Source organism: Musca domestica, unplaced genomic scaffold (assembly GCF_030504385.1).
Source record: "Musca domestica strain aabys unplaced genomic scaffold, Musca_domestica.polishedcontigs.V.1.1 1, whole genome shotgun sequence".
NCBI classification, from domain to species: domain Eukaryota; kingdom Metazoa; phylum Arthropoda; class Insecta; order Diptera; family Muscidae; genus Musca; species Musca domestica.
Genome location: NW_026712114.1, coordinates 50639521 through 50654525, shown reverse-complemented (window position 1 = coordinate 50654525; position 15005 = coordinate 50639521). Strand labels below are relative to the sequence as shown.

At 34.7% G+C, this 15005-nt stretch overlaps 1 protein-coding gene across 8 annotated transcripts in view; it reads left to right on the top strand.

The window, feature by feature from the left end:
* The window catches only part of LOC101890633 (uncharacterized), a 62816-nt gene that overhangs the window by 38456 nt on the left and 9355 nt on the right, over positions 1 to 15005 (top strand). For all 8 annotated transcript variants that reach the window (XM_059123951.1, XM_011297654.3, XM_020039801.2 and 5 more), the window contains one exon: positions 73 to 191. In XM_059123951.1, the coding sequence (XP_058979934.1) occupies positions 73 to 191 (119 nt within the window). The remainder of the gene's footprint in view (positions 1 to 72; positions 192 to 15005) is intronic.

The following is a 15005-nucleotide window of genomic DNA, read 5'->3' as shown; positions in this document are numbered from 1 at the left end:
TTGTAATTCACTTTCCCCGACGGTTTTGTTTTCATCCTCTTTGTTTTTCTCTTTCTGCTTTTGTCATTTCAGCCCATTATTTATAGTACCAGAAGAGAAATGTTCTTTGAGCGTTATGGCCGATTACTAATTGACAAAATTATACCAAAGGAACAGGTCTATGGCGTTATGTCACTGAGGCACTTGTGTCGGTAAGTTGTAGCAAATGGCATATTAAAATAAATAAGAAAAACATTGGAGAGAGAGAGAAAAGGCACATTCATATAAAAAATTCTCTAATTAATTTCTTAAAAAAAAAAACGACATAATTTAGTATGGACGTGGACTTTTATAACGACATGCTACGAAAACTTGAAGATAGCAAACCGTAAATAATTGGTAAAATAAAAGTCAATTAAATCTTACGCAAAATTCGTGGAAAAACAGAGAATGGAAATAATTGCAGGAAAGCAGAAAACAATTTGCCTTTAAAAGTCAAAAAGAAAATCCACAAAATATAATTGAGTTATTTATTTCAATTAGTTGACCAATGTTGATGGTAAACTTTGTTCAAAAGAAGTCATAAGTATTATTTGTTAAATGGATTTGTCGGAAAATTATGACAAATGTAAGTTAAAAGTAAATAGGGGAAAAAAAAATAAAACAAGTAAAAAAGGAACTTGGAACTCAGGGGAAAAAATTAAGAAATGACGAAACAAGAAAATTTCCGTTTTAAATAAAAAAGGCATGGAGTCAACCCTGTATGACTGAGCCAAAAACAAATAAAAACATGATTCTATACGAAAAATGTGCAAACTACCAAACTATATTCATAACCAATTTATGTAGGTCGAAGAAGATAATGCGACTTAATAAACAAGTATCAAGATCCCTCGGGTTCACTTACATATTGAAATATTTCAACCAAAAAATCCTCTCATTGTTATCTGTAATATTGCCAAACACACTATACAGGATGAGATGAACAAAACTGCAACCAAATTCAGACTGCTGTCATTTCTAAGCGACTCGTCCGACAGCTATTAAAATTATTCCGGTGACAGCTCATTATATTGTTTACAAGCGTACAAAAGCATTTTGATGAGAATTTTTCATAAAAAAAGTTATTCGTGATGGAATTCAAGCGTGATAGTCTGATTTCTTTATATTTGGCTGGAAAACCACAAGTGGCTATCGTTAAAGCACTCCAGCATTTAAATGTGAATAAATCTTTTGTGTCTCGTATCATCGCTCGTTACCGTGATACTGGTAGCGTAGCCCGACGTCAAAGAAGTGGACGGAAGAAAATAGCAACATCAGCAGAAATTGTTCGAAAAGTAAAGAAGCGACTTGATCGAAAACCGAGTCGCAGTGGCCGAAAAATGACTCGTGAGCTGAACATATCGCAATATTTCATTCGGCAAATATTGAAAAATGAGCTCGGAGTAAAGCTATTGAAATTCCAAAAAGTACAAGAACTGACACCGCAACAGAAAGAAAATAGACTCAAAAGAGCTAAAGAGTTGCTTCGCTTGGCCGAAATTGGTGAATTGCTGAATTTGGTTTTCTCCGACGAGAAAACTTTCTTTGTCCAGCAGATAAAAAATGATCGTTTTTACTTGCCAAAGAGTTCAGCTGAAAATGTGAACCTTTGGTTGGCCACAAGAACTCAAGCGCCAGCCATGGTGATGGTGTGGGCCGCCATAACAGCCGATGGTCGCTCTCCGCTCATCTTAATCGACCGTGTCATTAGAATAAATACCGAAAATTATCGCAAAAATATTCTGGAGGAAGCAAACATATGGTCGCAGACCTTGGACATTCCGTCACCCAAGAATGGTTTCAAAATGAGGTTCCTTGCTTCATTTTCAGCTCACAATGGGTACCAAAATCTCCGGATACCAATCCGTGTCTGGAGTACTTTGGAAAGCAACGTTGGCACTAAAAAATACCAAAGTGCGGACAAAATACCGCAGAGCAACATTCGGGCACCGTTTGACGGTTTCATTGGCCGTTTGAAATTTTGACATGAATTCGTGCCAAAGGTGACCAATTCGAACACATCTAAGCTTATTCTAAAATTTGATGCTATTTCCGACATATTTTACATTCATTCAAAAAAAATTAAAAAAAAAGTAAAAATTATGGCGTTTGACTTCGTTGCAGTTTTTTATCTTACCCTGTAATTGTCGGGCATAGATTTTACGTATAATATCGGATTTCTTCGTCTTATGCATTTATCTTTATTTTTTATACTTTTAGCCATCCACTTTTTCTGGTATCTCCCTATGAACATTTTATGTCTAACAGCAATTCGTAATGAAACATTGTAACTCGTTTCCCAAATATTTCACTTTCCCACCTCGCATGTCTCTATTTCGTTTTTCTTTTGTGTTCACTTTATTCCATTCTTCCGCCAAATATTTCTACTATTTCTACTAATTTATTTATTTTCCCCACACTTCCCTGTCGCAAATTCCAAATTCTAAAAATTACAAAAGTTTTTGTCATTGTTCATTTGTGATGGCATGTCGGCATGATAAAATGTTTGATTGAATTTCCCCAACCATTCTAAGGGAATAGTAATAAAAAGAGATACCTACGAATTAATGCGAAAATAAATTCCAATTCTATATGGAGGAGCCAAACATAAATGAATGTGAAATGAACATTCACATTCCCATATACTTGTTCGTATGGGCTATTTACAAACCAGGTACTTGCTCACACAAAAGTAGTAACGCACACACACTCAAAGGCTGTTCTATTTATAGCCCTCTCTTTTGCCAAACAATTATTGTCTCACGCAATGTCCTCTGTTGTCCTGTTGTTATCAACACATTTCGTAATTACCGTTTCCCCTTGCCGCTGTAGGCAGCTTTGTTGTCACATTTCGCCAGGTAATTTTCGACAATAATGGGCCAACAATGATGATGACAACTTTTCTGGTCGTTACATTTTATTCCATTACATTAAAATTTTGCTCATTTTATTGGTGCTTCTATTGCTGCTGCTTCCACTGCTGACGATGATGCGTAGCATCATTTGTTAGCAAATAAATTTAGGTTTTCACTTCCGTTTCGTATTCGTTCGTGCATTGTAGTTCTCCTTTTTGCTTTGTGACTCTTGTTGCTTTTTCATTAAATGTCATCGTAAACTTTGTTTAACTCGTCGTTAGTAGAGCATTACTTAAAGTAATTTACAATGCGAAATGTAAGCTTCTTTCATTTGCTTGTGTTGTGTTATTTGAGTTTTTTTTGAAAAGTGGGTGGCTGTGGTTCTGTTAAGGAAGCGGAAAAATGTTTTGTTGTATTTCCTTCCCGCAGTATTTATTTTTAAAGTTTGGATGATTTCTTATGGATGGAAGGATTGAGGGAAGGGCCCTTGCAATGAAATGAATTCAACCTTTTCCTTAAAATGAGAGAAAAAAAATGTCCCCATTATGCCTTCCATCACTTGATTTGGAACATCTTAAAATATTCGTTGGAGACGCCATAAAAATATTTATATTCCTAATCAGCATAGAATTTTGAATTTCTCCCACATAACGGAATTTTAAATGTTTCGGTCCTTATTTCCTATTAAGTTGAAATAATACATTCGCCCACTTTAGTCTAGCCATTGTGTTTACTGAAAATTTCCACTGTTCCTCGTCAGTTCGAAAATGCTTCAATTCAAATAGATTCTCTAGGAATTTCTAAGCTTTCTATGCTATTAAAGTATTATTGCCACCCGCAACATAGTTCCTTCAAAATATTTAATTTTCTTTTTTCAAAGAAATTCCAACAATCTATAGTTTGGTTTCGTAGCAATTTGTGCTAGATATTGAATTGATTTATTGCTTTTTGAATACAAAGAGTCATAAAAATAAATACAATAATTGCGAAGCCATAAATATTTGAAATTCACAAAATATAAAATTGATTGCTGAGGTAACGATAACGACTTCTTTCATCAAATAAGAATTTGGAGAACATTTTTCGATAAAAAAAGAAAGTAACTCGATGGCAAGTTAGCAACTATCGGTTGGTGAAAAGCTCAATAAACATAGTTGCGGGGAAAGAGGTCTATATACAAAGAAGCACTTATTCCACGCTAGATTAAAAAAAAAGTTTATTGAATATTTAATAAATGCGCATTTTTTTAAATGCCATTAAGAGGAAAAAAATAAGCATAAAAAATACTGTGCACAAAATTTATATAGTTAAAGTTACTCAAATTTTTGAAAGATTGCATCGCCTTGTAAGCTATATAACAAGTAAAAAATCAAATAGCCTCCACCATTTGGAACGAATTTGGCAACTAAAAAAAAATAAATAAAATCCGTTGAAAATTCTGTTAAAATTTTAAACATACCAAATGTAACTGTTACATTAGGGTCTATACGACGAAGTGGACCTGCATGGACAACTTCTGTCATATGCCATTACTATATTCAAATGCGAAACTAGCTAAAATCATCAAAATACCAAATATAGGAGGTACCATTTTATGCAGGCTATACCAAAACGTGGACCTGCACAGACAATTTTCTGTCATATCCATTACGAACTTCAAATACCATATTTGAAACAATTCCGGTGAATAATGTGCAAAATCATCAAAATACCGAATACCGGAAGGTGCAGTTATATGGGGGCTATACGAAGACATGGACATGCACAGAAAATCATTTCGAACTTCAACTACCAAATTTGAAACATTTCCGGTGGATACGGTCGATAAAATCCTGTGAATAGGATCGATAAATGCCGTTATATGGGGGCTATACGAAGGCGTAGGTCTGCCCGGACAATTTCCTGTCCAAGTCTGTATTATCCATTACGAACTTCAAATAACAAATTTGAAACATTTCCGGTGAATAATGTCGCTTTAATAATCAAAATACCGAAAATAGGGAGGTACCACTATATGGGGGCTATACCAAAACGTGGACCTACCAAAAGTCCTGCAGACATAATATAAATTTGAATAAAATTGATTAACCTACTTCATTTCATTCGGAAGCTAGAGTGATATATAATGGTACCTTCCTATATTCGGTATTTTAATGATCTTGATAATGCAGATCGACGCCCTAATATAACGGCTACATTTGGTATTTTTAAGATTTTAATAGAATTTTTAGCGGATTTTATTTATTTTTTGAAAATTGCCAATTTTTTGGTGGAGGGAATTCAAAGTTCGGCCAGGCCAGGACTTATAGTTTCTTATAGTTTTTTTTTTTTTAATTTCGTATTAGAATTTCTTGGAATGCTTGCTAATATCAATACTGGTTTAAACAGCTCACACACGTATCGGGGGAGAAGACCAATGTTATCCACTTCTCATCTGAACTAATCTAAGATATACGTATTGTAACGTCCCAGATTTGGACTATATCCTTCACTTTGTATGAGATATGCGATAATTTTTGGAAAAATAATGAAATATGCGTGAGGTACCAGATATAATGGACTAAAGTGTTCCATTTCATATAATACTGATATAAATATTAGGATGTGGAAAATTGAAAAAAAACATCATTGTTAATCAAAATTTTGAACTTTTGTGAAGGAGGTACAAGAAGGAGTGAACCGATAAATTCCATATTCACATCAGGACACTTGTTGAGAAAAATATTTAGGTACACCAAGTTAGAGTAGAATCTCTAACCTGTGACCTGTATATTTTATTTTTACAAGTAAAAAAGCAGCTAAGTTCTGCCGGGCCGTATTTTTAATACCCTCCACCATTTGGAAAGAACTGAAAAAAAACATGAAGTCATATGCTGTAGTACCCATTACGAACATCAAATACCAAATTTGAAATAATTCCGATGAATAATGTCGCTAAAATCATCAATATAAGGAATATAGGGAGCTACCGTTATACGGGGCTACACGAAGACGTGAACCTGCATAAAAAATGTTTTTAATATGCTGTAGTACCCATTACGAACTTCAAATATGAAATTTAACCTGCCTACTCGTAAACTATGCATGTATTCAAAATTTTCGCCTTCTACTCAATTTGTTCGAAAGATAGCGTGAATATAACAGACGGACGGCCAGACAGACGGACATCGCTAGATCGTCTTTGAATTTTACGCTGATCCAGAATATATATACTTTGCAGGGTCTATTACAAATATTTCGGGGAGTTATCAAATTTCAATAACTCTAAAAAAATCTATACTATATTGAATATTTTGACTAGCTACGATCCCATTTAAAGTAGGTTTTGAAGCATTTTACGGAAAGTGACAAAAATACCTCTTTGGTATCTAGCATCATGGTTCATTTTCAACTAAAATAAACCTCTTGTAGTTTTCGGTAATATTGCCAACAATTTAGGGATTTCATCAAATCTTAATCGAAAATTTTCAAAAAAAAAAAATGTGAAATAGGGTAGAACATTACCCCTCTATTAAGGCTACATTGCATTGTAAACTTTCAAAATGGCCAAAACGTGTATCCTACATTTTTTACTCTACTTTCATAATATCCTGAGTTTTTTTTCTGTAATTATTATATGTGTTTGAAGAAAATCCCAAGTAATTTTTTTTTAGGATTTTTTTTTTATCAGTGACAGAAAGGATGACACTTCTCATGAATCGCATAACAACTTTTAATTGTAACAATTTCTAAATTTTTCTCCAAATCGAGAAAATAAGAAATCCTTTATACAAAAATAAAGAAAAATGCTATCCGCAAGAAACGACACATAAAATATGCCAGGGGCCAATTGAATTCTACGGAAAACAATACCAATATTGTGCCTATCCCCCATCAAAACAAATATCAATAGTCATTTGTTTATGAAAATGCCTGCCTTCAAACTAAATGTCAAGATATTTATCTTCGGCGTTACATGTTCTTCGAACTTTAAGAAATGTGTTCATCCTTTTTTTATTTCTCTTCTTCTCCTCCTTTTCGTATCTTCAAATGACATTGAATTCCTTTGCAAGCAGTGGGATTCGGGAGGTTGACACCAAGGGGTGAACTTATTGATTGATTGATGCTTGACGGTTCGTCAATGGTGCTGAGGGAAATTCTAATTCCCTGATTGGTTTCTAAATGCTTGAAATATTTTGCCAAAGTGTTTTTTTTTTCATTTACTTCTGTTCGGCTGGGTTTTAGGGGAGGCTTTATTATTAATGATATGCTTTATGTTTATATGTGTATCCGTTTTCTTTTATATTTATTATGACTTTTTGAAAGCCAATAAAAATATTATATTTAAAAAATTTCAAATATTGAGAGATAGAGGCTTGTATTTGTTTTTTGTTTGACGGATGTTAGAAAACCAATAAAAAAAGAAATAGTTTTCGTAGCGATAGCTTAAGTGAGTGGATTTCTTGTGGATTTCATAATAGTTTATGCTTATAAGTTATATTGATTTTTATTATGGCTCTTAGGTCACAGTAGGTCAGAAAGGCCAGAGTTTGTTAAAAAAAACTCATTCTGGTAATAGTCTCATATTTATTGAAAATGATAATGTCAATATCCAAGATAGATGGAGATGAATTTTGTAATAAGTTAGGACCTCCATCATGTGGAAATGAAAATAATGATGGCATGAGTTTTCTGCAAATTTCCAAGATTTGGGCTTTGACCATATGTTTAAATCAAAATTTAGCTGAAAAAAGAAATGATTACCACCTTAAAACGCTCAGTAAGGGGAGACTGCATTGGGGAAATCAAATAAAAATTGTCATTTCGACTGGAAAATTAGACCAGGTTCTTAAAAATATCTAAAAAGTACTAGTGAGATAGACACTCTCAAAATGTCGCAACTATTTTATGGTGGAAACATTCCATCTTATTAGGAACAAAAAAAAAAAAAAAAAAAAAAAAAAAAAAAACAAAAGTTCAAAAGCAGTAAGCTCGGCCGGGCCAAACTTTGAATACCATCCACCATTTGAAACGAATTTAGAAATTTTCAAAAAATAAAATCCCTTAAAAATTATTTTAAAATCTTAAAAATACCAAATGTAGCCGTATAAGCCATTACAATATTATAAACGGGAGGGAGGCACCGTTATATCGGAGCTATACGAAGACCTGGACCTGCATAAAAAATTTTGTGTCACAGACTGTAGTTCCCCTTACGAACTCTAAATACGTAATTTGAAACTACTCCGTTGAATAATATCGCTTAAATCATCAAAATACCGAATATAGGGAGGTACCGTTATATGCGAAGACGTGGACCTGCACAGACAATTTTCTGTCCTAAACTGTAGTATCCATTTCGAACTTCAAATACAAAATTTGACACAATTCCGGTTAATAATGTCGCTAAAATCATCAAAATACCGAATACTGGGAGGTACCGTTATATGGAGGATATGAAAACGTGGATCTACATGAACCATTTACGAACTTAACCTGCCTACTGGCAAAATAAACATCTGTGCACAATTTTAGCCTTCTATCTCAATTCGTTCGAAAGATAGCGTGATTACAACAGACAGGCGGACATCGCTAAATCGACTTAGAATTTTACACTGAACAAGAATATATATACTTTGTTGGGTCTGATATGAGTATTTCGAGGAGTTACAAAAGGAATGACAAAGTATAATAAAATATAACATACCCTCCATAGAATGGTGGAGGGTATAAGAAACATTTATAACTATTAATAATTATAATTACGATTTTTATAATTATTAAATATTTTTAAATATTATGTAAAGAATTTGTTATTTTCTCCAAATAAAAGAAAAATTAAATAATTTCCATGGTTCGATGTCACCATTCTCATTTTGCATCGTCCCACATATTGATATTGGTTTCTTTTTCATCATCAACATCAATGATGTATGTCCCCGACCTAGCGAATAAGACAAATTATAAACGTTTTCACAACAAAAACAACGCCAATAATAATAAATCATCGATAAATTTTGCTCATGTGTACTAGTGCTTCCATAGACACTGCTCAATACATGTCAAGCACATGACAGTTACGCCATCGATTTTACTTTGTAAACGTCAACTATTAGTTATCTATTCAGGGAAATGCGGCAATTTATTTGAAGAGGATTGAGGGAGGTAGTACAAGATAGCTGAGGAATTATCAGAAGGAAACAAAAGAAAAGGCTTTAAAGGATATTGACACCAATTTAAAGAGTCATTCGGCAGAAAAATATAATATCTTTTGGAGAGGGATTTATTGGATATGGAAGAGGGGGTGTATCATTTGTTTATAATTAGGTTCGAAGATAATGGTTTGAATACAGAAATAAGAGTTATGCATAATATCACTGTGCGACAAAATTCAATTTTTCAATAATTACGGTGGAAATCCAGCAGAATATGAAAGAAGAACCAAAAAAGAAGGCGCGTGTATTGGCGATTAAATCGAAAAGTAACTAAAATAGCGGGGGCAAGTTCCCGCTTTTCAATATTTTCGGAAATTTGAGGATTCCTCGGAATCCTTGCACTTTTTACACCCTACACCACAAGGTGGTCAGGGTATTATGTCTTTGTACATTTGTTTGTAACAGGCAAAAGGAAACGAGATAGACCCATAGTTCCTTTTTATGATCTGCATAGATTCACTTTCTGAGTTGATTTATGCATGTCAGTCCGTCTGTCCGTCTGTCCATGTATTCTTGTGAACAAAATGCAGGTTGCATTTATAATCCGATTGAGATGAAATTTTCCAAAAAACATTTGTTTGGCCCAAGGACGAACCCTATTGAAATTGGAGATAATCGGTAAAAATTTAGATATAGATCCCATATATATCTTCGTCCGATTTGCCTTTTATTGTGCACCAAACGTGTAATATCAGCCAAAATAGTATGGATTTTTGCACATACAACCAAATAAGGCCTAAGTATGCTAAATTTGATCGAAATCGGTTCAGATATAGCTATAGCTCCAATATATATTGTTCATCCGATTTGTTATTTTTGTCCCCCGCAGCCGTAATATGTACTCTGTGACAACAACATTTGGGGAAATATATCAAATGCAGCTCAGAAATACCTTTGCTAAATTTTATCGAGATCGGTTCAGATTTGTATATAGCTCCCATATATAACTTCGTCCGAATAACTTTTATTGTGAACCCAACGTCTAATATTTGCTCAAATGGGATGGAATTTGGCACTTACGACCGAATTGAGTCTAGAAGCTAGTATATCAAATTTGGTGAAAATCGGTTCAGATATAGCTATAGCTTCCATATATACTGTTCATCCGATTTGTCTTATTTGTTACCCACAGCCGTAATATGCAGCCCGTAACAACGATATTCAGGGAAATATATCAAATGCAGCTCAGAAATAGCTTTGCCAAATTTTATCGAGACCGGTTCAGATTTGGATATAGCTTCCATATATATCTTTATCCGATTTCAGATTAATTGTGCACCAAATGGGCAATACAAGTCCGAATTTAAAAGATGCAAATGCTTCGGCATATTTGAACTTTAAATTATAATTATAATCATAGTGTGTATGATTGAATTTTCCCATAAAAACTTTTAATTGTTATACGTAGCTCCATTAAATTACCAAAGTGGTGTAGGGTATCATAAAGTCGGCCCCGCCCGACTTTAAGACTTTCTTTACTGGTTTTATTTAGTGTCTCCGGCAATATTACAGATAAAACCAATAAGGAAAAGTCAAAAGTCGGGCGGAGCCGACTATATTATACCCCACATCACTATGTATATTTAGTAGAGCTACCGTAACAAAAGAATTTATTTCAAGTAGATCATACCACCCATCAACATTTGGCTTTAGAGCAGTTATAGTTTGCTAAAGAGTGAATGATATCACTTGCAGAAGGATTATATTAAAAACAAATATATATCGGAGCCGAGTTGCACAAAATGGAAACGAACATCCTGAAATTCACTCCATTTTGCTGATATTAGCCATTATTTACACAATAAACCTGAAATCGGATTGAGGATATATATATATGGGAACATATAGTTCCCAAATCGTTCTCGATATAATTTGGCAATGGTATTTCCGAGCTTTATAAGATATCTAGTACCAAATATCATTGATGTCGAATGCATATTACGAGTGTGAGGGACTTAAACACCAAATCGGATGAAATATATATATGGGAGATATTGCTATATATGAACCGATTTTGTCGAAATTTAATGTACTAGCCTCTAGACTGAATTCGATCTGATATACCGAAATTCAGGTATTTTGACAGATATTGGTCGTTTCGTGCATAATTAAACGGAAATCGGTTGAGGATATATATGGGAGCTATACCCTAATCTGAACGGATCTTGACAAAATTTTAAACACTTATTTCAGAGATGTACAGGGTTGCCCATATTCGACGGACCCATGTTTTGTTATGAAACCAGAACTGCCTCATACGTTTTCGACGAATAATTGGCATCACAAAATTGGTCATCATGTCGCGATAACGCTCCTGATTGATGGTAACAGCATGGCCATTTTCATTTTGGAAGAAAAACGGCCCAATGACCGTTTTCGCACTAACGCCGCACCAAACTGGGACTTTTTCGTCATGAGGAGGCACTTCTTGAATCTCCATAGGATTTTCAGTGGCGTAAAAACGGCAATTTTGCTTATTTACGGTCCTTTGGAAGGCGCACTTCTCACATTTTTTAATGTTTTAAAAGCACGTTGAGTTTTCACAATTGACTTCTTGTAAATTTCAACTATTTCAGAGCGTTCGCGTGGCGTGTATTGGTTCATGGTAAAAATCTGCTTGGACTGACGCTTCAAACGCCGAATGTCATTAAGCGATGTGAAATCTCTGTCAAAAGTTATGGCGTTGCCAGATGGGTCCGTCGAATATGGGCAACCCTGTATCTGATATCCGGTATCACAGAGCTTTGCTGTGGAATTCATTTAACGATTGTGAGGGACTTGAAATCCCAAATCGGACGGACTGACATGAGTAATTCGACTCCGAAAGTGATTATATGAATATCCTCAAAAGTAACTATGGGTCTACCTGGCTTCCCTTACCACTATGTGGTGTAGGGTATAAATATGGGGAATATTTCAGAGGAAATTTCTAAACCTCAAGCTAGTCAAGAAAGGGGTCTTTCTGATCCTTTTTTAACATATGGTTAGCATTTTTGTAATCGGGATCGCAACAAGTCACAACAATATTAGTCACCAAAGGAAATAAAAAAAATCACCAATGTTCAAAAAAAAAAAAAAAAAAAAAAAAAAAATATATATATATATATATATATATATATATATATATGTATATATATATATTTTTTTTTTGAACATTGGTGATTTTTTTTATTTCCTTTGGTGACTAATATTGTTGTGACTTGTTGCGATCCCGATTACAAAAATGCTAACCATATGTTAAAAAAGGATCAGAAAGACCCCTTTCTTGACTAGCTTGAGGTTTAGAAATTTCCTCTGAAATATTCCCCATATTTATACCCTACACCACATAGTGGTAAGGGAAGCCAGGTAGACCCATAGTTACTTTTGAGGATATTCATATAATCACTTTCGGAGTCGAATTACTCATGTCAGTCCGTCCGATTTGGGATTTCAAGTCCCTCACAATCGTTAAATGAATTCCACAGCAAAGCTCTGTGATACCGGATATCAGATACAGGGTTGCCCATATTCGACCCATCTGGCAACGCCATAACTTTTGACAGAGATGTCACATCGCTTAATGACATTCGGCGTTTGAAGCGTCAGTCCAAGCAGATTTTTACCATGAACCAATACACGCCACGCGAACGCTCTGAAATAGTTGAAATTTACAAGAAGTCAATTGTGAAAACTCAACGTGCTTTTAAAACATTAAAAAATGTGAGAAGTGCGCCTTCCAAAGGACCGTAAATAAGCAAAATTGCCGTTTTTACGCCACTGAAAATCCTATGGAGATTCAAGAAGTGCCTCCTCATGACGAAAAAGTCCCAGTTTGGTGCGGCGTTAGTGCGAAAACGGTCATTGGGCCGTTTTTCTTCCAGGAGATTCAAGAAGTGCCTCCTCATGACGAAAAAGTCCCAGTTTGGTGCGGCGTTAGTGCGAAAACGGTCATTGGGCCGTTTTTCTTCCAAAATGAAAATGGCCATGCTGTTACCATCAATCAGGAGCGTTATCGCGACATGATGACCAATTTTGTGATGCCAATTATTCGTCGAAAACGTATGAGGCAGTTCTGGTTTCATAACAAAACATGGGTCCGTCGAATATGGGCAACCCTGTACATCTCTGAAATAAGTGTTTAAAATTTTGTCAAGATCCGTTCAGATTAGGGTATAGCTCCCATATATATCCTCAACCGATTTCCGTTTAATTATGCACGAAACGACCAATATCTGTCAAAATACCTGAATTTCGGTATATCAGATCGAATTCAGTCTAGAGGCTAGTACATTAAATTTCGACAAAATCGGTTCATATATAGCAATATCTCCCATATATATATTTCATCCGATTTGGTGTTTAAGTCCCTCACACTCGTAATATGCATTCGACATCAATGATATTTGGTACTAGATATCTTATAAAGCTCGGAAATACCATTGCCAAATTATATCGAGAACGATTTGGGAACTATATGTTCCCATATATATATATCCTCAATCCGATTTCAGGTTTATTGTGTAAATAATGGCTAATATCAGCAAAATGGAGTGAATTTCAGGATGTTCGTTTCCATTTTGTGCAACTCGGCTCCGATATATATTTGTTTTTAATATAATCCTTCTGCAAGTGATATCATTCACTCTTTAGCAAACTATAACTGCTCTAAAGCCAAATGTTGATGGGTGGTATGATCTACTTGAAATAAATTCTTTTGTTACGGTAGCTCTACTAAATATACATAGTGATGTGGGGTATAATATAGTCGGCTCCGCCCGACTTTTGACTTTTCCTTATTGGTTTTATCTGTAATATTGCCGGAGACACTAAATAAAACCAGTAAAGAAAGTCTTAAAGTCGGGCGGGGCCGACTTTATGATACCCTACACCACTTTGGTAATTTAATGGAGCTACGTATAACAATTAAAAGTTTTTATGGGAAAATTCAATCATACACACTATGATTATAATTATAATTTAAAGTTCAAATATGCCGAAGCATTTGCATCTTTTAAATTCGGACTTGTATTGCCCATTTGGTGCACAATTAATCTGAAATCGGATAAAGATATATATGGAAGCTATATCCAAATCTGAACCGGTCTCGATAAAATTTGGCAAAGCTATTTCTGAGCTGCATTTGATATATTTCCCTGAATATCGTTGTTACGGGCTGCATATTACGGCTGTGGGTAACAAATAAGACAAATCGGATGAACAGTATATATGGAAGCTATAGCTATATCTGAACCGATTTTCACCAAATTTGATATACTAGCTTCTAGACTCAATTCGGTCGTAAGTGCCAAATTCCATCCCATTTGAGCAAATATTAGACGTTGGGTTCACAATAAAAGTTATTCGGACGAAGTTATATATGGGAGCTATATACAAATCTGAACCGATCTCGATAAAATTTAGCAAAGGTATTTCTGAGCTGCATTTGATATATTTCCCCAAATGTTGTTGTCACAGAGTACATATTACGGCTGCGGGGGACAAAAATAACAAATCGGATGAACAATATATATTGGAGCTATAGCTATATCTGAACCGATTTCGATCAAATTTAGCATACTTAGGCCTTATTTGGTTGTATGTGCAAAAATCCATACTATTTTGGCTGATATTACACGTTTGGTGCACAATAAAAGGCAAATCGGACGAAGATATATATGGGATCTATATCTAAATTTTTACCGATTATCTCCAATTTCAATAGGGTTCGTCCTTGGGCCAAACAAATGTTTTTTGGAAAATTTCATCTCAATCGGATAATAAATGCAACCTGCATTTTGTTCACAAGAATACATGGACAGACGGACAGACGGACTGACATGCATAAATCAACTCAGAAAGTGAATCTATGCAGATCATAAAAAGGAACTATGGGTCTATCACGTTTCCTTTTGCCTGTTACAAACAAATGTACAAAGACATAATACCCTGACCA